Source organism: Schistocerca gregaria, chromosome 2 (genome assembly GCF_023897955.1).
Source record: "Schistocerca gregaria isolate iqSchGreg1 chromosome 2, iqSchGreg1.2, whole genome shotgun sequence".
Taxonomy (NCBI): domain Eukaryota; kingdom Metazoa; phylum Arthropoda; class Insecta; order Orthoptera; family Acrididae; genus Schistocerca; species Schistocerca gregaria.
In genome coordinates, this window is record NC_064921.1 from 85,129,248 (window position 1) to 85,154,635 (window position 25,388).

The 25,388-nt window shown below is 45.2% G+C and overlaps 1 protein-coding gene across 1 annotated transcript in view; it reads right to left on the reverse strand.

Moving 5' to 3' along the window:
* The window catches only part of LOC126336365 (farnesol dehydrogenase-like), a 79,502-nt gene that overhangs the window by 37,979 nt on the left and 16,135 nt on the right, over window positions 1–25,388 (reverse strand). Inside the window, exon 2 of the mRNA XM_049999971.1 lies at window positions 2,355–2,517. Coding sequence (XP_049855928.1) covers window positions 2,355–2,517 — 163 coding nt within the window. The remainder of the gene's footprint in view (window positions 1–2,354; window positions 2,518–25,388) is intronic.

Consider the following 25,388-nt stretch of genomic DNA (forward strand, 5'->3'; position numbering starts at 1 on the left):
CTGAGGTCATCAGTCACCTAGAACTACTTAAACCTAACTAACCTAAGGACATCACACACATCCATGCCCGAGGCAGGATTCGAACCTGCGACCGTAGCAGTCGAGCGGTTCCGGTCTGATGCGGCTAGAACCGCTCGGCCACCGTGGCCGGCAGCGCAGGTAAGGAGGTATCCGTGATACATAATGGCGGCCCTGCATCCTCCTATAACCAAGTAAGACGCACAAGCTTCAGCAATTCAATTGTCACTTCACGGACGCCGTTCGGTACAGGATAGGTCTCAAAGGGTGTCGATTTTTTGGCCAGGCGACTGAGTACATTGCCATACGGGCATCGAACGGGAGTTCCAAACCGTGATCGTACGCAGGCCGAAACCCTCGTGGTCAATCACTACATCATCCTTGTGTCTGTAGGGGTGGCGACTTACGGTTCCGGTGCACAGTCATTCAGCGCGCATATTGATTTATACAACGATCCCAGTGATGGAAAAGTGAATGCCAATAAATTTCTCAATTTCGTAAAGTTGTGGACGTGCATATTCTGCGTGGTATGTGAACTTGATCGTTGTCCGCCGGTAAGACTGTGCCAAGACTCGCTCGTAAGAGGGACTCGAAACCGCGGCGAGGAGTAAACGAAAGCCCGGCCGAGTTCCATCACAGGTGGGAAGCAGCAGACATCTGCGCGTCATGGCTGCGCGAGCCGAACTAGCCTTAGGCTATCCAAGCACGACTGATGGCCAGGTCTGAACTCCAACATCCCGTCAACCAGGTGTCTACAATCTGTACTCGTACAAACTTTATGTATACACTCCTGGAAATGGAAAAAAGAACACATTGATACCGGTGTGTCAGACCCACCATACTTGCTCCGGACACTGCGAGAGGGCTGTACAAGCAATGATCACACGCACGGCACAGCGGACACACCAGGAACCGCGGTGTTGGCCGTCGAATGGCGCTAGCTGCGCAGCATTTGTGCACCGCCGCCGTCAGTGTCGGCCAGTTTGCCGTGGCATACGGAGCTCCATCGCAGTCTTTAACACTGGTAGCATGCCGCGACAGCGTGGACGTGAACCGTATGTGCAGTTGACGGACTTTGAGCGAGGGCGTATAGTGGGCACGCGGGAGGCCGGGTGGACGTACCGCCGAATTGCTCAACACGTGGGGCGTGAGGTCTCCACAGTACATCGATGTTGTCGCCAGTGGTCGGCGGAAGGTGCACATGCCCGTCGACCTGGGACCGGACCGCAGCGACGCACGGATGCACGCCAAGACCGTAGGATCCTACGCAGTGCCGTAGGGGACCGCACCGCCACTTCCCAGCAAATTAAGGACACTGTTGCTTCTGGGGTATCGGCGAGGACCATTCGCAACCGTCTCCATGAAGCTGGGCTACGGTCCCGCACACCGTTAGGCCGTCTTCCGCTCACGCCCCAACATCGTGCAGCCCGCCTCCAGTGGTGTCGCGACAGGCGTGAATGGAGGGACGAATGGAGACGTGTCGTCTTCAGCGATGAGAGTCGCTTCTGCCTTGGTGCCAATGATGGTCGTATGCGTGTTGGGCGCCGTGCAGGTGAGCGCCACAATCAGGACTGCATACGAACGAGGCACACAGGGCCAACACCCGGCATCATGGTGTGGGGAGATATCTCCTACACTGGCCGTACACCTCTGGTGATCGTCGAGGGGACGCTGAATAGTGCACGGTACATCCAAACCGTCATCGAACCCATCGTTCTACCATTCCTAGACCGGCAAGGGAACTTGCTGTTCCAACAGGACAATGCACGTCCGCATGTACCCCGTGCCACCCAACTTGCTCTAGAAGGTGTAAGTCAACTACCCTGGCCAGCAAGATCTCCGGATCTGTCCCCCATTGAGCATGTTTGGGACTGGATGAAGCGTCGTCTCACGCGGTCTGCACGTCCAGCACGAACGCTGGTCCAACTGAGGCGCCAGGTGGAAATGGCATGGCAAGCCGTTCCACAGGACTACATCCAGCATCTCTACGATCGTCTCCATGGGAGAATAGCAGCCTGCATTGCTGCGAAAGGTAGATATACACTGTACTAGTGCCGACATTGTGCATGCTCTGTTGCCTGTGTCTATGTGCCTGTGGTTCTGTCAGTGTGATCATGTGATGTATCTGACCCAAGGAATGTGTCAATAAAGTTTCCCCTTCCTGGGACAGTGAATTCACGGTGTTCTTATTTCAATTTCCAGGAGTGTATTTCCGTACATAGGTACATATTGCTTGAAAGTCGCTGACCTAGTGTCGACGTGTAAATACGATAGTTCCTAATTACGATGGATTTTTTAATTATTTTGTATTTTCAAATGCAAGGCGTTGCTGTTACCTGTAAGGCTAGTAATGGGAAATACGCCAGCGTTGTTGATGAGGACGTCGACGCCACCCAGGTTGTCCTTGACCCACTTGAAGGCGTCCAGGATGCTGGCTTCGTCGCTCACATCCCCGGCGATGGCGTGCAGTTTCCCTGGGGCGTCTTTGAGTGCCAGCTCCTGTTGTGAGGCATAAACACTTTACTGTATAAAACTCGTCATTAATATAATATTTTGCTTGCATGTTGTAAGTAGGCTTAGGTTTTTATACTGGTAACGCCACGTAGCGCTCTGTAAGAAAATCACAGACTGTGCTGTGTGCAGTCTATGACTGGTTTGCATTGTTGGAATATTTGCTATTGCAGTGTTGGGCAGTTGAGTGGGAACAGCGCGTAGCATTGCGCAGTTGGAGGTGAGCCGCCAGCAGTGGTGGATGTGGGGAGAGAGATGGCAGAATTTTGAGAGCGGAGGGTCTGCATTTGTTTCCGCTAGAAAAAGGAAATTTGTAATTGCTGGCAGTATTGGTGCACGCTGTATTGCATTTTTCTTACTAACGAAGATTTTAGTGAGGTAAGTGATTCATGAAAGGTATAGGTTATTGTTAGGGCCATTCTTTTATAAGGGTTATTGAAAGTCAGATTGCGTTCCGCTAAAAGAAAATATTTTGTGTCAGTTTACTGTTGATCAGAATAAGTAAAGAGAGAAATGTCTGAGTACGTTCAGTTTTGCTCATCTGTTTGAAAATCAAATAACGTAAGAGGTTTGTGTCAGTTTTATGTTGATCAGAATAAGTAAAGACAGAAATGTCTGAGTACGTTCAGTTTTGCTCAGCTGTTTGAAAATCAAGTAACGTAAGAGGTTTACCAGCACAGTAATTCATAAATTTTTCAAAGGGGATTTTTCAATGTGATTTGGAACATTTCCGTGATTACATAAGATTGATGATACATATTTTCCCTAATATTTCTACATCGTCGAACTGACGTAATCAGGTCTGTATTAATACCAGCTGATCATGCCTAAAGCTGTGTTCCTACTAAGCGATACTTGCCAGACGAAACAGTTCCACGAGGCTGCTTCGCGAGATGGCTGTTTCCCTCTATCATTTATATAGAGCGAAATCACTCACGAAGTAATCAATAAATAGACGGGCCATCAGTGCGACCTAACCATCTCGGCGTTCTCTGCCATGCCTCTAGTTACTGGTACTGGTTTCGGATGACATATATGAAAAAGAGAAAGGTATCGCAGTCATGTCACCACGGGCGATGGAAGGAAATACTCTGCGGGCGATACTAATATGGAAGCCACCTTATGAGGGAAATGGCAATGGAATCTTTTAACCACATCACATAAAATTTGATCTGCATCAAAGCAGAAGGTTTTTAGCATCTCGCATCACTAATCAATAAAAAAATTGTAAAAAATTAATAGGAATCTGAGAGAACCGGTAACAGTCCGAAAAAGGCCGTCTGTGACAGTGATTCATTTCAGTACGATATCAGTAATTACCCCAAAAGCTTCTCATGAATTAATTAAAACAATTTTTTTGGTCAATGATCATTTGACTGGTTTAATGCGGTCCCCGCACAACTTCCCCCCTCTTCCACCCTCTTAATTTCAGAATGACACTTGCACACAACGGCCTCAGTGATTTGTTGAATATAGTACAATCCCGATTTTCCTCTACATTTTTTATCCTTTATAGCCCCTCAAGGGCCAAGGAAATGATTCACTTACGTCTTAACCCATTTTCCACCATCCTGTCACTTTTTCCTTTCTTTGCCGATTTTGTGGAGAAACTCATTTCTTATCAGTCCACCTAATATTCAGCATCGTTCTGCAGCATCATCTCTCAAACGCTTCGATTCTCTTCTTCTCAGTTCCCCGCTCGGTATATGATTCACTTCTGTACAAAGCTGTCCTCATGAGGTGCATTTGCCGAATTTTCTTCATTAAATGAAGGCCAATGTTTCGTGCTAACAGACTTCTTTGGCCAGGAATTCCCTCTTTGCCTGTGCTGGCCTATTTTCTATGCCTCCCCAGCTTCGTCAGCTGTTTATTAATTGCTTTGGAGGTAGCAGAATTTCATTTCTTCGTCCACATCGAGGTTTGTAGTTGCGATGTTTATTTTATCACTAATCTCATATATGCTACTTCTCGTCACTCCTTCCTTCGCTTAACTCAGTTCATATTCTGTCCTCAGTAAACTGTCCATATCATTAAGTATGCTGTTTTATTCTTTCTCTCTCCCTCTGATGACAGCAAAGTCATTAGCGATCTTACCGGTAATCTTTTTTGACCTTGAATTTTAAACCAGTTCTTGATCTAACTTCCATATCTGTCATTGGTTCTTTGATATACAGATCAAACAGCAGAGGTGAAATCTTTACATCACATCTTTTCAATTTCAGTGCTTGGTATATAAAGTACATTACCCCTCTTCTCCTACAGTTTAGAATTATTCCTCCGAGAATTTCGAACATATTGATTCATTTGACACTGTCGTGAGCTTTCTCTATTTCGGCATATTCTATGAGAGTGTCTTGATTTTTCTTAAGTTTCACTTCTATTATCAACCGTAACGTAAGAGCTGCCTGTTTGATGCATTTAAAGTGAAACTGATCGTCATCTGACTTATCCTCTATTCCATTCTTATGTATGTTATTGATTTCAGGAGCTTTGATGCATGAGCTGTTAAGCTGAGAACGTGATAGTTTTCCCCTTATCCTCCCTTGCGTTCTTCTGGATTGTGTGTACGGTATTTTTTCGAAAGTCGGATGGTTTGTCTTCAGTCTCACAACTTCTCCCAACTTGAACAGTCATTTGATTGCCGCCACAACAGTGATTTCAGAATTTTACCCATCCCTTTTGCCTTATTTGATCACAAGGGTTGTAAAGTCCTGTTAAACTCTGATTGTAATATTGGATCACCTGTGTCATATATACCGATTCCCAGTCCTTCTTAGATCACACCCTTATGTAGTCCCTCTCCCTCTTAAAGGCCTTTAATGAAGTTGTTCCACCTGTCTGCTCCCTCCTCTGCATATAACGGTGGAAATCCTCTTCCACTCTTAATGTTGAGTCCTTTGCTTTTTTTCTATATGCTGAAACAGTCGTCTTTCTATTTCTTCACATTTTCCTGCTACCTTTTCGCCTTTGCTTCCACGTACTTCTTGTTTATTTCATTACTGAATGGCTTATTTTGCTGCATATGAAACCTAACTGTTCTCACTTATGGTTCTACAGGCGTCCGTACTTTCACAGAGCAATAGACGTTTTATTTAATAGTTGAAGTTGATGTTAACGCCGTCTAGTGGTTAACTTTCCCCTTGCTTAATCCGAAATGAATCCAAACAACATTTGATAACTCCTAGATTAACGAGACAGAGACTCACATTTGTGCTTTCCAGTATAAAGTTGGTGTATTCTGTCGATATAACTTAGCAACGCTACAACAGCACATACAAATGAATAAAATGTCGACAAACAGCTGTCTGGAAATTCTCTAAGTGACTTACCTTACTTACCAACAGAAATGGTTTTTATCTGAAAATTAGACTTGCGATAGATATTAGAATATTTGAGGACTATTATCAAACAAGCCAGTAACTACGGTAAAAAAAATTCAGGAAAGACATTGTATTGAATTACTGGAACAATATACATAGCTGGCGTCTTACAAAACTATATCTCACAAATAAACTGTAGATACATAGTTGAACGGTGGAAACACGTTTTATCAGCTTTTAGTTGTAAATAAAAAAAACTGTAAGAAAACATGAAGTTTTCTCCATGATTGGGACATCTACAGATTCATTATTCCAGAACAGTGGTGTTCTACTTTATTTTAACCTATTGAACAAAAAATAATTTAATCAGCTGCTTCTTTAAGGTACTGTACTTTACTATTTTCATTGACAAGTTCATCACAACACTCTAGGGCTTCCCACAGAACTTTCGGGCTGCTTCTGATAATGTTCTAAAAATCTCTTTACTTTCTTGACATTATCAGCTTTCTTGACACGCACGTTTTTCTGCTTTTTATTACAGCTGACTGATCAGTGACCCTGAAACTATCTATGTGGGTTTTATTCACTTCAACAACGATCAGAGAGGAAAAATGCGTTTGAAATTAATTATTTACATAAATAATAACTCTGGCTTCTCTTTTGTTAAACTGTTAGCAGTGGCCTTGAAACCCTACTCTTGTCAGTCGCCGCGCAGAACGATACAGGTATACTGGAGAGTCGGAGTCTCATAGTAGTGTGACGGCAAGGCTATAGTTTCAGGTTGTCCCAATTCCTTTTTAACGGTATAAAATAGCATATCAAGTGACATGTACAGAAAATGTGACTCCTTATTGGTAAGTAGTGTGCTGATTTGTCGAATACTAGCAATAAATTTCTACGACACGTTCACTCTTAACAAGACTCGTTTTTTGTAGGTGTTGAGTTTCCAAAAATTTCACGTTCTTGTGTGCAAGGTTAAACAGGCAAATAGCAAGCTTTCATACAACCCGTGTACTGCAACTGACTAGTCTCATTTACAAGTACACGAATAAATATACGACTCACTTTTCCAAATTATGTTGTCTATGAGTTTTGTGAAAACGGTCTTCACGTAGTTTAAGTACTTTCGCGTAGGCAAACGGCTAGACTTCATACTTTTTGGTCTTTTATTATCTGATAAAATCGATACTTGAGTTATTTAAATTAACGAAAGGTGAGAATTTGAAATAAAAATAAGACATTCCTACTAACTTTATAATTATTATTCTACCTGCTGCTCCCAGTACACTCAAAAATAGATCGGTTCTCAATATATGTTTGAAAACGGTAGAAGAGTCCAAGTTTTATTCGGTAAATAAAGTACCGTTGTAGTACACCTAATCACGGGTTAAATTCAGTTCATAAACAGAGCAAGATCCGCCACACAGCGATCGTGGCCATTAGTGCCAGTCCGCTACACATTCGACAAGAAGGCCCAATCAACCACACTGCTCCAATCTAACATGCCAAGTCGTAAAGAAAAAGCAAAAAATACTTTGTTTTGTTGAGCATACAAATGCAGCGGCGGGGTATAGGCATGTATTTTTCACATCCTCAATACGAATTATTACTGCACTCAAGCATGGCTCCCTCTATCTCTCTCGCTAACATCGAACGGTCTCCCTTCTCGATAGCCACACTGTTCACTCACGTTACGGCAGCGTGGACGTTATACTGTCATACAAGCAGTGTACAATACTAGGTTTTCCCTGGTGACAAAAATGGGAACTAATTTTTTCCAGCGTATATCGTTAAGGTATTATCGCTCTAAAATATCTACCAAGTTCCGCTGACATATGACAATTACCGCCCATATTGGATCTCTGTGAGTAGCTCGCTTCATTTACACTCCTGGAAATGGAAAAAAGAACACATTGACACCGGTGTGTCAGACCCACCATACTTGCTCCGGACACTGCGAGAGGGCTGTACAAGCAATGATCACACGCACGGCACAGCGGACACACCAGGAACCGCGGTGTTGGCCGTCGAATGGCGCTAGCTGCGCAGCATTTGTGCACCGCCGCCGTCAGTGTCAGCCAGTGTGCCGTGACATCGGAGCTCCATCGCAGTCTTTAACACTGGTAGCATGCCGCGACAGCGTGGACGTGAACCGTATGTGCAGTTCACGAACTTTGAGCGAGGGCGTATGGTGGCCATGCGGGAGGCCGGGTGGACGTACCGCCGAATTGCTCAACACGTGGGGCGTGAGGTCTCCACAGTACATCGATGTTGTCGCCAGTGGTCGGCGGAAGGTGCACATGCCCGTCGACCTGGGACCGGACCGCAGCGACGCACGGATGCACGCCAAGACCGTACGATCTTACGCAGTGCCGTAGGGGACCGCACCGCCACTTCCCAGCAAATTAGGGACACTGTTGCTTCTGGGGTAGCGGCGAGGACCATTCGCAACCGTCTTCATGAAGCTGGGCTACGGTCCTGCACACCGTTAGGCCCTCTTCCTCTCACGCCCCAACATCGTGCAGCCCGCCTCCAGTGGTGTCGCGACAGGCGTGAATGGAGGGACGAATGGAGACGTGTCGTCTTCAGCGATGAGAGTCGCTTCTGCCTTGGTGCCAATGATGGCCGTATGCGTGTTTGGCGCCGTGCAGGTGAGCGCCACAATCAGTACTGCATACGACCGAGGCACACAGAGCCAACACCCGGCATCATGGTGTGGGGAGATATCTCCTACACTGGCCGTACACCTCTGGTGATCGTCGAGGGGACACTGAATAGTGCACGGTACATCCAAACCGTCATCGGACCCATCGTTCTACCATTCCTAGACCGGCAAGGGAACTTGCTGTTCCAACAGGACAATGCACGTCCGCATGTATCCCGTGCCACCCAACGTGCTCTAGAAGGTGTAAGTCAACTACCCTGGCCAGCAAGATCTCCGGATCTGTCCCCCATTGAGCATGTTTGGGACTGGATGAAGCGTCGTCTCACGCAGTCTGCACGTCCAGCACGAACGCTGGTCCAACTGAGGCGCCAGGTGGAAATGGCATGGCAAGCAGTTCCAAAGGACTACATCCAGCATCTCTACGATCGTCTCCATGGGAGAATAGCAGCCTGCATTGCTGCGAAAGGTGGATATACACTGTACTAGTGCCGACATTGTGCGTGCTCTGTTGCCTGTGTCTATGTGCCTGTGGTTCTGTCAGTGTGATCATGTGATGTATCTGACCCCACGAATGCGTCAATAAAGTTTCCCCTTCCTGGGACAATGAATTCACGGTGTTCTTATTTCAATTTCCAGGAGTGTATAACCACTTGGTATTTTATATCCTGTGGTCTGAGAGGATACCGAAGCGGTAGCTCAGAGTGTTATGTCATGGAACTGGCCATACTATGTAATAAAAACAAAAACTGTAAATTTTTCATCGCTGAAATTTGAGAGACTATGATGCGACATACGCACAGAGCTTCAGAAGAAAAACGACAAAGCAATGGGCAGGGAAAGAACGTGATGCAGCGAGTTTAATTAATAGCCAACACCTCCAGGGTCCCAGGTTCGATCCCAACCACTGCTTCAATCTATATATTGTAAATTCTCATCTGTTGAATATCTTAAATCTGGGAAAGTTCTTCACCGACTGCTTTGAAACTTTCACTCAACGTTGCATTCGAACATGCAGATGTTCTGTATACCTACCGAAGCGCAATCTTATAATACACTTACACGGAAAGACCGCTACACCAAAAGATAATTAATTAGAGAAATGAAATTTCGGGAATACTTGTGTCTAGGTAGCGTATTTAAGTAGTTAACATGGCAAGATCACAGCTTATTCCAAGCGCGAGATAAGTCATTGCAAATGTGAAATTCTGGTAAATCAATAACAGGTGTAATCGCCAGACTGCTGAATGCAAGCATGCAACCGTACATGCATTGTCTTGCACATGTGCCGGATGTCAGTTTGTGGGAAGGAGTTTCACGCCTGTTGCACTTGGTCGGACAATACAGGGACGGTTAATACTGTTTGTGGATGGCGCCGGAGTTGTCGTCTCATGGCATCCCATATGTGCTCGCTTGAAGACAGATCTGATAATCTAGCAGGCCAAGACAACATGTCGACACTCTGTAGAGCACGTAGGGGTTACATCAGCGGTAATTGAGATAGCGTTATCCTGTTGGAAAACATCCGCGAAATGCTGTTCATGAATGGCAGGACGACAGGTGGAATCACCACACTGACGTACAACGTTGCAGTCAGGGTGTGTGGGATAACCGCGGGAGTTCTGCTGCCGTCATACGAAATCGCACCTCAGACTGTAACTCCAAGTATAGGTCCAGTGCGTTTAGCATACGGGTAGTTCGGTTGCAGGCTCTCAACTGGCCTCGTTCTAACAAACTCACGTCTATCGCTAGCACCGTGGCAGAAACAGCTTTCATCAGGAAACACAAAAGACCGTACCCTCCAGCGAGCTCTCGCTTGACACACTGAAATCGCAAATGTGGTGGCTTGGGGTCGGTGGAATGCACGCTACAGGGCGTCTGGCTCGGAGTTGGCATTGGAACAACCGATTTCTAGCAGTTGGCTGTTTCTCTGTGGTGCCAACATTTTTTTCAAATTGCTGCTCCACTTGCAGTTACATGCGCCAGTGCCACACGCGGAACACGATAGTCTCCCTGTAGTGCCATTTACCTATCCAGAACGCGGTATTCTTGCAACTGTACATTCTCGTTATCACCGCTGCCAACAGTGATGTACAGTGGCTACATATCTGCCAAGTGTTTTTGCAGTATCGCAAATGGAACATCCTGCTTCTCGTAACCCCATTACAGGACCTTCTTCAAACCCAGTGAAGTGCTGATAATGACGCCTTTGTCATCTTATAGGTATTGTTGACTAACATCAACTCATCGCGTCCAATCTCAGAGGTAAATAACGCTCACGACCGTATCTAAAGCAGACCTGATTTGCATCCCCATAGCGGCGCTACTAGCGCCACTTTTGAGCGACTGTCCCGAATTTTGAAAAGACATCATCTTTCAGTTGTAGAAACACGCCTACCAACTTTCGTTTATGTCGAACTAGTCCTCCTTGGTGTTGAGATTTAATGTATATAAATACATATTTAATTAGAAACGGGAAATATTGTTATCAAAAATCGCAAAAAGTACTTGATCCATTTACTTAAAATTTTTGCTCAATGCTCTAACGAACATTAGGATGAAGATAAGCTATATATCATTTTAATATATACAATATATAAGTATATATGTAATGTATAAAGGAAATCGCATTTACCAACACTTTCGAAAAGTTCCTGAGCGATTTGTTTGAAATTTTTACAAGTTACTATAATAAATGTTGCGGTCAACGTAGGTCTGTTTATTTTTTTAATATGTGTAGCACATGAATGTATATAAAATATGGAATAGGAAGCGTTGTTAGCAAACATCTCGAAAAATTGTTGAATAATTTACTTCAGATTTTTACAGGACGCTCTAATAAACATTCATATGCACATAGGCTACATATTTTTTAAACCACAGTGTATAGGTTTTCCGTTAAAACCGACTGTAAGAAAGAAAATGCTGTGCTTTGTCCTTCTGTGAATATGTGCGGTCCTGTTTTCTATCCCACAATCTTTTAAACTACGACAATAGGAAATTTAGACTATTAGAAATGTTGTTTCTCCCAGACATATGCATTCTAACTATATACATTTCTAGACAAAAATTATAGATACAACCATATGCTGTTTTGATTTCTTCCTCACAGAAAACAAGAAAGTTGTATTCGTAGCTTGTCAGTTTACATCAGAATACTAATACGGAATCTGAATTTGCACGAACTATGTGCACAGAGAAGATGAAGGGGGAAATGGACTGAGAGAGGGGGAAGAGAGGTGGAAGATGACAGGTGAGGGGGAAGGTTTGATGGGCAGACAGATAGGAAAGGAGAGGATTGGGAGATGGTCAAAGAGAGGCGAGAAGAAGATGGATAGAGAGGAAGGAGACAGAGTTTACGACATATATCTAAATAGCATAATTATTTAACAATTTCGAAGCATTGTTAGGTTCGCTAGTTTTGAATAAAAATCATCTGCATCGTCAGCCAAAAGAGTACCGCTATAAGGATTCACCTTCATTCTGCCAACGTCCTTGTCAAAGAGGGCAGAGGAGCAAACATATGCTGAGTTCACTGTCTAGCCATTGGAGAGGGAAACTGTTTCTAAAAGGCGGAAGAAGCAGTAACGATCAGCGACATGAGGATGCAGAAGACAATAGAAACCAATGTATTACAAAAATGCAATGTGTGTCCACAGGAAATATAGCTTGTACTTGAAAAACTGTCACGATATTTTGTCCAGCAGCAGAAGACTCCGGACTAGTCCTCCATTCGGGACTGCCAAGCAGGAGGTGACCACGAGAAAAGATTGGAATTCAATGAAAGGGCAACATTCTACCATCGGGGCGCGGAAGTTAGAACATGGTAGAGAAGCTAGCAGTTCTGAAAGAGGAAAGTTCAAATGCTGAGGGTGGACGGTAGTGAGTGTTAGTGAAGTGAAATGGAAATGGTCAAACGAATATAGTGTTACGGCATAAAGTCAAGCGCCGGCGCTCCAGTCGGGAACGATAGAGAAGAGAGGGCTGTGAGAAGACGTCAGCCAATCGCACTCTGACCGACCCCTCTCCAGGAAGACAACGTGACAGCAGCGGCCGCTATGTGAAGAGGACGTAAGCGCCGCGACTGACTGGCGACGCCCCAGTTCAGTAGCAGCTTCAAGACTGGCGACTTGGATAGAAGCGTCAACTCCAATTACTTCCTGTGTAATCACTATGTAGCACCGACTTGAATTTGTATATACTGAAGAAACTTGTTTATTTTGTATATCGGCCCTTACTTTCGACACTTCTGTGTAATTGTCGAAGATAAGTACTGTCTCTTCTCATTTTGTAATACAACTTACCAATACGATTTGTTTGAATGTTGTCTAGTGATCCGAGTAAGAAGGTTTCCTAGACCCCGCATATTTGACAACGAGCAGAGAGACATAAAATGTGGGGTGCTATAAAACAGCAGCAGAATATGGTATAAAGGAAGTAGAACTCGTAATGAATAGTACGGCAGGCCTGAGAGTGAGTTTCTGTGAACAGTTCAGTGATATGGTTATTCTCCTCAGAATAGGCAGCAAAACCAATTCAAACAACAGCAGTTCAGGTATACATGTCGACGCCACAAACAGAAGGAAAAGAGACAAAGAAGTAAATATGTGGATTTAGAATGGGTAATTCAGTAAGTACATGGAGAACAAAATCTAACAATCATGGACATTTGGACGTGTTAATATGAAAGAAAGTGTTATTGACTTATATAAAAAAATCAGTTACTACTCTTAATAGCAAATACACTAATCAAAAAGCACAACAGGAGGTGATATACTTTGAAAAGACCAGCAGACACAGGGGGGGATTCCAGCTGGATTACATCAACATCAGAGATTCCGAAATCAGATATTGAACTTGAAGGTCTAAACAGAATCGGATATAGCCAGTAAACCGAAGTTGTGACCTGATACTCACGGCAAGCCAGGATTCGGTTACGATCGTGGACGGGGCGGTAATCAGTTACTATTGGTTGCCTCGTACAGTTACACACATTTATTTAGAAACCTGCTGTTAAACACCAAATACAAGCAAAGGTTAGTTAAAAGAAACAAGCAACTGACCACCAAACGGGTGAAATAAGGTGACGGTAACCTTGTAACACAAGCCTTACACTGTAAGATTTATTCCATAAGCTGATCGGAACTATTAACTAGACATACATAACCTTTCATGTCAGCATTACAAGGTGTGGTAATAAATAATACAATAATAAAACACGACTACCAGTCACACACGGTTCTCCATAAATCGACCTCTGAGAAGGCCCGACAAAAAAAAAGTTCAAATGTGTGTGAAATCTTATTGGACTAAACTGCTCAGGTCATCAGTCTCTACGTTTACACACTACTTAACCTAAATTATCCTAAGGACAAACACACAGACCCATGCCCGAGGGGGGATTCGAACCTCCGCCCGGACCAGCCGCACAGTCCACGACTGCAGCGCCTCAGACCGATCGGCTAATCCCGCGCGGCGAAGGTCCGGAAACAAACACCTTTGCGAGCGATAAGACAAGCACGCAATAGTTTCATTCACTTCACAAGATGGTAACTCAGACTAGCGGCAGTCTAACTAATGATTAACGATGATCTTGCTGAAGCTACCTGACGTTCAATAAACCAAATTCAACGATGGAACAGTGCGCCAGAGCTGGAACCGGCTGTCTGCTCTACGTCCCCAGAACGAGGAAGGAACCACTACCAGATTTCAGTCCGGTTTCACAAACCTGAAAATCTGTACAAACAAGTCACAGAACAGAACACCAGACAAACTAACAGTAACTAAAACCAGACTCGATTTGCGTGCGAGGCAAAACCGAAAGGTAACCAACCAGAATCAGCAACCAAAATGCGTGACATTCACTGCACAATTCCCTCTAAATGCTGAGATCTCGGACCTCACAGTCTCTCTCGCCCCCATTCTGTGGCTCCCATTTGGTCACACATTGCATGAGTCTGACTTGCTGCTGCAACTAGCTTAAGGCGCAACTGCCTACCACCAACTAGCCATGGCTGGGCATTGTTTATCCCGCCATCATGCGCATGTAACCTTACATCCGTTGCATTCGTTACACAACAGTCAGGTTCCTTTCAGAGTATGCTGATACAGTAGCTCCATACTTAGCAATCATACACAACCGCTCGCTTTTATGAAGATCCGTACCCAGAGACTGGAAAATTGCACAAGACGTACCAATATCCAAAAAAGGAAACGGCAGTAATCCACTGTATCATCTGGTTGAGTTGCACATCTATCTTCATTCATCTCTCTTCATTCAGAAGAACCCCCAGCTACCTGTAGACAGCGATATCTTAATAGCAGAACGTCTGCGTCTGAAGTGAAGAAAACCACCTTGGCGAACTATACAACGTCTTGAAGCCTCGGACTTCAGCATCAACGAAGTATGGAGAAGTCAGTGGGAAGAAACGTCAGTGTTCAACGGTCATCTGGTTGAAAAACCTTCCATGCGAGCTCCAGGTTTCACACTCCCCAGACGCCAGTGGAGAAGCGTCAACCGCATCCGAACAGGACAAGGGAACTGCGGATATCTAAAGCACAAATGAGGCTGGGAAACATCTCCAGATTGTGACTGTGGAGCTGCCCTGCAAACAATAAATCACATTCGAGAATGAGATTTTCACTCTGCAGCGGAGTGTGCGCTGATATGAAACTTCCTGGCAGGTTAAAACTGTGTGCCGGACCGAGACTCGAACTCGGGACCTTTGCCTTTCGTGGACAAGTGCTCTACCATCTGAAATACCCAAGCACGACTCACTACCAGTGCCTACAGCTCCAGTTCTGCCAGTACCTCGTCTGCAACTTTCCAAACTCCACAGAATCTCTTCCGCGAACCTCGCAGAAATGTCACTCCTGGAAGAAAGGTAGAGCACTTGCCTGCGAAAGGCAAAGCTCCCGAGTTCGAGTCTCGGCTGGGCACACAGTTTTAATCTGCCAGGAAGTTTCATAGCAGCGCACACTCCGCTGCAGAGTGAAAACTATCATTCTGGAATCATCCCACAGGCTGTGGGTAAGCCATGTCTCCGCATATCCTTTCTTCCAGGTGTGCTAGTTCTGCAAGGTTCGCGGCAGAGCTTCTGTGAAGTTTGGAAAGTAGGAGACGAGATACTGGCAGAATTGAAGCTGTGGGGACGGGTCGTGAGTCGTGCTTGGTTTGCTCAGATGGTAGAGCACTTGCCCGCGAAAGGCAAAGGTCTCGAGTTCGAGTCTCGGTCCGGAACATAGTTTTAATCTGCCAGGAAGTTTAATAAATCACATTGTTGATGTATGCCCGAAACGAGCCATCGGGATCAATAAATGACATCCACCATGCATCACCTGAAGGGCTCAACTGGATCGACAGATTGGACTTAGAAATCTAAGAACTTGTGTATTGTGTACAATCCTTTGTATATACTTTGAATATTTGATTCTGTACCTGTAATTTGCTTGTCATTTCTTACTCTGTATACTCTTAATATTATGTACACTCCTGGAAATTGAAATAAGAACACCGTGAATTCATTGTCCCAGGAAGGGGAAACTTTATTGACACATTCCTGGGGTCAGATACATCACATGATCACACTGACAGAACCACAGGCACATAGACACAGGCAACAGAGCACACACAATGTCGGCACTAGTACAGTGTATATCCACCTTTCGCAGGCTGCTATTCTCCCATGGAGACGATCGTAGAGATGCTGGATGTAGTCCTGTGGAACGGCTTGCCATGCCATTTCCACCTGGCGCCTCAGTTGGACCAGCGTTCGTGCTGGACGTGCAGACCGCGTGAGACGACACCTCATCCAGTCCCAAACATGCTCAATGGGGGACAGATCCGAAGATCTTGCTGGCCAGGGTAGTTGACTTACACCTTCTAGAGCACATTGGGTGGCACGGGGTACATGCGGACGTGCATTGTCCTGTTGGAACAGCAAGTTCCCTTGCCGGTCTAGGAATGGTAGAACGATGGGTTCGATGACGGTTTGGATGTACCGTGCACTATTCAGTATCCCCCCGACGATCACCAGAGGTGTACGGCCAGTGTAGAAGATCGCTCCCCACACCATGATGCCGGGTGTTGGCCCTGTGTGCCTCGGTCGTATGCAGTCCTGATTGTGGCGCTCACCTGCACGGCGCCAAACACGCATACGACCATCATTGGCGCCAAGGCAGAAGCGACTCTCATCGCTGAAGACGACACGTCTCCATTCGTCCCTCCATTCACGCCTGTCGCGACACCACTGGAGGAGGGCTGCACGATGTTGGGGCGTGAGCGGAAGACGGCCTAAAGGTGTGCGGGACCGTAGCCCAGCTTCATGGAGACGGTTGCGAATGGTCCTCGCCGATACCCCAGGAGCAACAGTGTCCCTAATTTGCTGGGAAGTGGCGGTGCGGTCCCCTACGGCACTGCGTAGGATCCTACGGTCTTGGCGTACATCCGTGTGTCGCTGCGGTCCGGTCCCAAGTCGACGGGCACGTGCACCTTCCGCCGACCCCTGGCGACAACATCGATGTACTGTGGAGACCTCACGCCCCACGTGTTGAGCAATTCGGCGGTACGTCCACCCGGCCTCCCGCATGCCCACTATACGCCCTCGCTCAAAGTCCGTCAACTGCTCATACAGTTCACGTCCACGCTGTCGCGGCATGCTACCAGTGTTAAAGACTGCGATGGAGCTCCGTATGCCACGGCGAACTGTCTGACACTGACGGCGGCGGTGCACAAATGCTGCGCAGCTAGCGCCATTCGACGGCCAACACCGCGGTTCCTGGTGTGTCCGCTTTGCCGTGCGTGTGATCATTGCTAGTACAGCCCTCTCGCAGTGTCCGGAGCAAGTATGGTGGGTCTGACACACCGGTGTCAATGTGTTCTTTTTTTCCATTTCCAGGAGTGTATTTGATCCAAGCTCTGTATCATCATAAGATAAATAAAAAAAAAACAGGCCCGTACAGCTAACATCGATTTGCAGTAGGATACTGAAACATATTCTGTGTTCGAGTATTATGACTCATCGCAAAAAATGATTTATTGACAAATAGCCAGCACAGATTCAAAAAACATGGTTCTTATGAAACACAACTAGCTGTTTATTTCCACGAAGTAATGAGTGCTATCGACAGAAGACGTCAAATTGATACCATACTTCTAGATTTCCAGAGGGCTTTTGACACTTTTGCCGGCCAGGGTCGCCGAGCGGTCCTAGGTGCTTCAGTCTGGAACCGCGCGATCGCTACGCTCGCGGGTTCGAATCCTGCCTCGGGCATTGATGTGTTTGATGTCCTTAGGTTAGTTAGCTTTAAGTAGTCCTAACTTCTAGGACGTCACTCACCTAAGGACGTCACTCACATTCATGCCCGAGGCAGGAATCGAACCTACGACCGTAGCAGTCTCGCGGTTCCAGACTGAAATTCCTAGACCCGCTCGTCCACCGCGGCCGGAAAAAGGGGTATTTTGCTAGGGCAGGACCTTCTGATGAAATTTCAGTTACCAGCTTTCTCCTCAATATGTGAAACTATTTTATTGGCGCCCAGGTATATAGGGAGAAATGATCATCAAAATAAGAATGTTCATTTTTCGTGTGCGCCTTTCGAGAGTGGAACGGCAGAGAAGTAGCTTAAAGATGGTTCGATGATTCCTCTGTCAGTAACTTAATCGTAAATTGCTGAATAAACATGTAGATGTACGTAGTCTCTGGAAAACCCTACAGAAAAAAAATTAATATTCAATGGGGATTCATTGCCATACAATGTAGCGCTGTAGAAGGTTGCGGGCTGGTCCCGGCGGAGGTTCGAATCCTCCCTCGGGCATGGGTGTATGTGTTTGTCCTTGGGATAATTTAGGTTAAGTGGTGTGATAGCTTAGGGACTGATGAGCTTAGCAGTTAAGTCACACACATCTGAACATTTGTAGAAGGATGTTGAAAGGTAGGCAGACAGATAAAGTAAGGCATCTCTAATGTACTGGAGAAACTAGAAAATGCTATCTTAGTTCCATACTCGATAAAAGGCTATTCCTGATGCCTACTTCACCGTGGTAGAGATGGGGCAACGTTTGTGACAAACGGCTAACGAGCGCAGGGACCGAATGATTCCCGGTACAAGGAATCGCATTCTGCCAAGTACCAACGGCCACTTTGGTAGTCGGATAAGCTGTTAGAGACCTAGGGCACCCTCTAGCCCATAGAAGGAGAAATCCCTCCTAAAGATGGAAGATGCCCTCACGGCATAGGATGTGGAAGGAAAGAGTAAAACACCACATTAAAGATCCGGAGGGATTCCAAGAAACAGCAGTTCTGTTTGACTTAAGAAAAGAATGTGAAGCCTTCTTTTGTAAACGATCCTGGAATAGTCCTACATTCGAATCTCCGGGAGAGGATTGCTTGCAATTAAATAATGATTATGAAGAATACAAGAAAACACATCGCAACATGGAATATCTGGACATTTCTGAGGTGCGGCAAGTTAGAGAACCATTAGCTAGGAATGATAAGAATAAGGCTTGACATACTACGAGTGAGCGAGATGAGATGGCCAGATGGTGGAAACTACTGAGCTACACACACTGGATGCATACAGGAACGACCAGGGGAAGGAGGGGTAGGTCTCGTTCTTTGCAAGGAGCTCACACGCAGAATAGCCAGTTACCACTTACTACTTGTACAATTGGACAAAAAACCCAAGCAAGACAGTGACAATCCAAGTATACGTGCTGACATCAAACTATGATGAAGAAGAAGAAGTGAAAACAGTGTACAGTGAGATAAAAGGTGCTGCAAACATTGTTGAAGGACAACAGAACCTTATCATCCGGGAGACTGGAATGCATCAGTTGGGAGAAAGCTGAGATGGCACTATAGTGTGACCTCTTGGGCTTGGAGACAGAAATGAAGAGGCAGATAGGTTAGGAGAACTCTTTACAGAATATCAGCTATTAATATGTAACACTTGGTTTCAACATCACTCACGGAGAAGGTGTACATGGAAAGCCCCCGGAATAGGAAGATATAACAATCGAGTTTATTCTAGTTAGGCAAAGATTCCGGAATAAAATTAGATACTAGAAGCTACCCAGGGCCAGACATCGATAGTGCCTATAAAATTGTGATAGGAGGATGTGATCTGAAATTCGAAAAACGTAAGACAAAAACGTGTGAGAAATGGGGTCTGAATAGACTGAAGTATGGTATGATTCGGTCTACATACGAGGAACAAACAAACATGGCTACAGTCATGAACAACACCAGAAATTTTGAAGAAACATGGGAGTCCTTGAAAAGCAGTGTCCTACATGCAGTAAACGAAATAGTTGCAATACAGGAGGCAAAGCATAATAATGAATGGATTATGGGAAGCATAGCAACAAAAATAAATTTAATTCGTAACCTGAAAGAAGCCATCACTGAGGAAGGTCAAAGGCAATGCAGTGCATCGAGGAACGCAATCAACCATGAGTAAAAAAAAAGGTTAAACCATTTTTCTGGAAGGAACAATGCGAATACGTGAATGAAATGAACAAGGTAGGAAGACTCATATCTGCCTTTACATCAATTAAACAGTTCTTTGAAAGCAGACAAATAAAATGCATTCAAATCCATGATGAAAATGGAATAGTAATAGATGATCAGAAAAACGTAGTGGAAAGAGGGAAACAATACCTTGAAAAACGTTATGCAGAAAATAATGGAGACCTGGAACTGAGGCAATGGGTCCGGAAGACGAGGGAGATTACATCTTGCGCAATAAGTTCAACCTTGCAGTCACACAGCTAAAGCCTGCGAATGCCACTGGGTGATGGTATATGGCAGAACTCATCGAGGCTGCTACACGAAGAACTGTTCCATCTTATATATGTTATATATGAAACTGAGGAGATCCCGACAGACCTCAAAAATGTATGACAGGGCCAGTACCAAAGAAATCATCTGCAAATAGATGAGAACAATATAGAACTCTCAATCTGGTAACACACGCACCGACTTTCTTGACCTCCAGCTTCTCAGAAGGATACAAGGCAGGTTAGATGCAATGATCACAGGCGACCAGTTTGGCTTTAGTAAAGGTGCAGGATCACGAGAATCAATACTCGGCTTACGATTAATTCTTGAGGAAAGACTAAAGAATGGTCAAGAATCATACGGTATATTGCCTTCATCGACTTAGAAAATGCATTCGACAGGGTAGACTAGTGACAGCTTTTTAAGTTTCTGAGAGCGGCTGGCATAACCAATAAGGACACAAGAATAATGCAGAGATTGTTTAGAGAAGAAGGGGCTTTGATAAGGTGTGTGGAACAATATGGTTCAAATGGCTCTAAGCTTTATGGGACTTAACATCTGAGGTCATAAGTCCCCTTACTTAGAACTACTTAAACCTAACTAACTTAAGGAGATCACACATATTCATGCCCGAGGCAGGACTCGAACCTGCGACCGTAGCAGCAGCGCGGTTCCGGACTGAAGCGCCTAGAACCGCACGGCCACAACGCCCGGCTGTGTGGAGCATCAAAATGAAGCTACTATTAGTTAGAGTTCCCGCAAGGGCTGCTCACTCTTTCCTGTCTTGTTCATTGGATATATTCAGAGGGAAATAGATGAAACTAGGGAGAAGCTAAGAGACGTAGGAGAAATTAAAGTCGTTGGACGGAAAATAGACATGCCGAGATTTGCTGATGAAATCGTAGTGTTAAGTGAAGATGCGGGACAATTGAAAGCGATGCTGTCCCACATGGAAACCATCATCAGCTCTTCCTATAATACGCAAATTAATAAAGGTAAACCGCTGCCCAACGTTCACTTAACAATGAGCCACTGGAGACTGCTGAACACTTCCCCTAGCTAGGCAGTAACGTTACGTCAGACGGAAGGCCAAGGAAGAATATTGCAAGCCGAATCCACCAGGCAATAGCTGCTTTCAGCAAGAGATGAAACCTTTTCACATCCAACAGTACAGACAAACATCTCAGCAAAAACCTCATACAGACGTTAGTTTAGAGTGTGCTGCCGTACGGAAGTGAAACAGGCACACTTGGAGAAGGAAATAAAACAACATAAAACAACAGTGTTTGAGTAGTGGTGCCACCGAATAACGCTCAAGATTTTCTGGCTAGACAGGTTATAAAACGAAGAGGTGCTGCTTAGAATGGAAGAAGAGAATCGGTGTCTCCTGAAGCTAATCTTACACAGAAAGGCCACGTGGGTCGGCCATTAAAAGTATCGTTTAAGGGACTGTGGGAGAAAAAAATCAAAGAGGCAGGCCCAGACTAAACACATCAACAGATCATGGAAGATACCACATACCGCTCTCATGGCGAACTGCTGCTAACCAGCCTGATGTTTGAAGACGTAAGAAGCAGAATAGAAATTAGGGAGCGAGGAATTTGCGAGAAAAGGGACATAGAGAATACACAGACAAGAGGAAGGGACAGGATGATACATTTATTAAGACGCCAGGGAATAACTTCCTTGCCACCAGAGGAAGCTGTAGAGAATAACAGCTCCAGGGGAAGACCGAGATTGTAATAAAACCAACAAATGTTTGATGCAAGAGATACTCATAGATGAATCGGGTGGCACAGGAGGGGAATTCGTGGTCGGTCGAATCAAACGAATCAGAAAAATGTATTGGCGAATTAGGTAGGCGTTTGAATCTGGAGAGCACCAAATTGTAATAGAAAATACAGAAAATTTCAAGAATGTGATCTTTTTGTATCTTTCCGTTGTTTTGCCTGTTGACCAGCGTAATATAAAAGTATTACAGCCTCACGTCACACTAATGATATCGTTACCGGTTTACGTTGTTTGCTGATCATCATCAGATCATTGATTAGTTTGCATTATAAATTTACATGTGAGCAGGTTCTGAGAAGCGCTCACAATGTAGACATAGCAGAGCGGCTTCTGAGCGGATGAGTTTCTGTAGAAGATGATGACTTGGTAACATGGATAATCCGGTGATGTTATTAGCTCTTCATATTACAGTTTCCGACGGCAGAACGCAGAACTAACCTTTGTTTACAGTATACTGACAAGGCCGAATGCGTCCGACAATACTCGACAATACACGAAGGAAGCACGTGGCTCGGAATTGTACAGTCACATTATTGTCATAGTGCGTTACTAATACTGTCTAATCTTAGCGTCTGCTGAAGTACGCTCAGACGGAAATGTCGTGATTAATAATGCAGTTCAGTTCTGTCGAGAACAAAAACTGAAAGGTTTACTAGTAAAGTGGTTAAGAGGTCTGGAGAGAGTAGCAGCCGCAGTGTGAAAGTGTGTAAGAAGAGTGGGTAACGCTGTGAAAGATGTTAAGAAAGCCAGACGTAGTGGTCAGTAAATTGTGACACCAAGGAAGAAGAGACTGAGCATCAAAACGAAGTGTCTCGATAATTTTGATGAGTGTTTACTGAAAACAAAAGAAAGTTCTTGGAATATTACGACGTTAAAATAGAAATACCCACTCTTCGAAAGCTTTACAATTGCGTGAAGGAGGATACAGGCATTAATTTCAAGGGGAAACGAACCACTTTCTGGAATATTTCGAATAACGTGGGGTTTTGTTTTAAAAAATATAAAAACAGACGAACATTTCTGATTGATAAGGAGGACATTGTAGCATGGTGTGCACGCTTTCCTAGAACTTTGAGAGAAAACGAGGAAGGTGTGAAGATACCCATGCCGTATACTGATGAAACATGGGTGCATACACACTGTACTGTCGGTAAATGTTGGCAGCATAGTGACGTACGGGGTTTGGGGAAAAATGAAGGTTCTCGACAAAGAGCAAAAACTGGTTCAAATGACTCGAAGCACTATGGGACTTCACATCTGAGGTCATCAGTCCCCTAGACTTAGAACTACTTAAACCTAACAAACCTAAGCACATCACACACATCCATGCCCGAGGCAGGATTCAAACCTGCGACTGTAGCAGCAGTGCGGTTCCGAACTGAAGTGCCTACAACCGCTCGGCCACAGCGGCCGGCGACAAAGAGCTATAGAGGTTCATGCCGGAAGACAAATGGGGTTCACTCAGGGTGCAGCGCGCATCTGTGATTCGAGATCAACATCGGAAGATCATCATAACTAAATGGACAGTGGAAATTATTTAAAATGGTTGATAGAGAGTCTAATACCAAATATTCCAGCTGGAAGTATTGTTGTGGTACACAACACACCCTACCATTGTGTTCATGCAAATAAAGCACCTAACACATCTTCTCGTAAAGCAGATATACAATCATGGCTGCCCAAGCATAAAATCCCGTTCGGTGCGGATTTAACACGCAACGAGCTCTTGGAAGTAGTGAAACGCTGCGAACCCAAACCAGATTATACAGTAGATAATGTACTAAAAGAATTCAGGGAAGGAGTTACAGTCTTACGCCTTCCAACCTACAACTGTGATCTGAACCCCATCGAACTTATCTCGAATTTAATGAAACAGAATGTTTCATCGAACAACGTCAACAGCGTTACTCTTTCCCAACCTAAATAAGCGACTATGGCTGCAGTACAGAGCATTACGAAAGACGACTGCAAAGAAGCCATGTGATAAAGTGAAAACTATTTTGGACGAATACTGGCATAGAGACGCACCGACGGACGAAGCTATTGAGAGCGTAATTATTCGACTTCAATCAAACAGTGATAGTGAAATTTCATTGCGCGGTTTTGAGGATATATCTGACGCGGCGCATTCACACTCGACAGAAACACCTGCTTCGGACATAAGCAACAGCTCTACCGAGTCAGCAGATGAGGAAGCCCTTACATAGGAATTAAGAGTTGTTGATAACGTTATATTAACGTTTTTCACGAGGTCACATTTTTTGCTCCTGTCTTTGTTTTTTCTGTTTTATTTATCCGTCATAAAATTTACGCGTTTGCAAAATGTGGTGTATTTATTAAAGTAGAATGAAATTAAAATTAAATTACTATGCTTTTCTGCATACAGGCGTTGATAGGCGTCAACGGGCACAGGTGAAAATGTGTGCTCCCACCGGGACTCAAAGTCGTGATCTCCTGCTTACATGGCAGGCGCTGAGCCACCGAGGGCACAAAGGATAGCGCGACTGCAGGGACGTATCTCTGACACGCCTCCCGTGACACCCATATTCTCAACTTACTGTCCCGCACTTTATTCATAGTGCCCTGCCCATTATATTCATTACTCGCAGCGTTTTGCCGATTCCCATAAGAGTTCGGGCACCGTTTGTGCATCCGCTCAGAAGAGGGTGGTCAAATGGCCGGTGAGCCTTAGCCATATATATATTTCCTCGGAGGCGTCTGCCATGTAAGCAGGAAACCCCGGGTTCGAGTCCCGATCGGGGCACACACTTTCACGTGTGCCCGTTGGCGTATATCAACACCCGTATGCAGCTAAGCGTAGTGATTTCATTGTAATTTCATTCTAAAACAATGGGCTACAAGGTCACCGATGATATCTATTGTTTCGGACATGTCTGAACAGATAAAATCTTCATATACACTCCTGGAAATGGAAAAAAGAACACATTGACACCGGTGTGTCAGACCCACCATACTTGCTCCGGACACTGCGAGAGGGCTGTACAAGCAATGATCACACGCACGGCACAGCGGACACACCAGGAACCGCGGTGTTGGCCGTCGAATGGCGCTAGCTGCGCAGCATTTGTGCACCGCCGCCGTCAGTGTCAGCCAGTTTGCCGTGGCATACGGAGCTCCATCGCAGTCTTTAACACTGGTAGCATGCCGCGACAGCGTGGACGTGAACCGTATGTGCAGTTGACGGACTTTGAGCGAGGGCGTATAGTGGGCATGCGGGAGGCCGGGTGGACGTACCGCCGAATTGCTCAACACGTGGGGCGTGAGGTCTCCACAGTACATCGA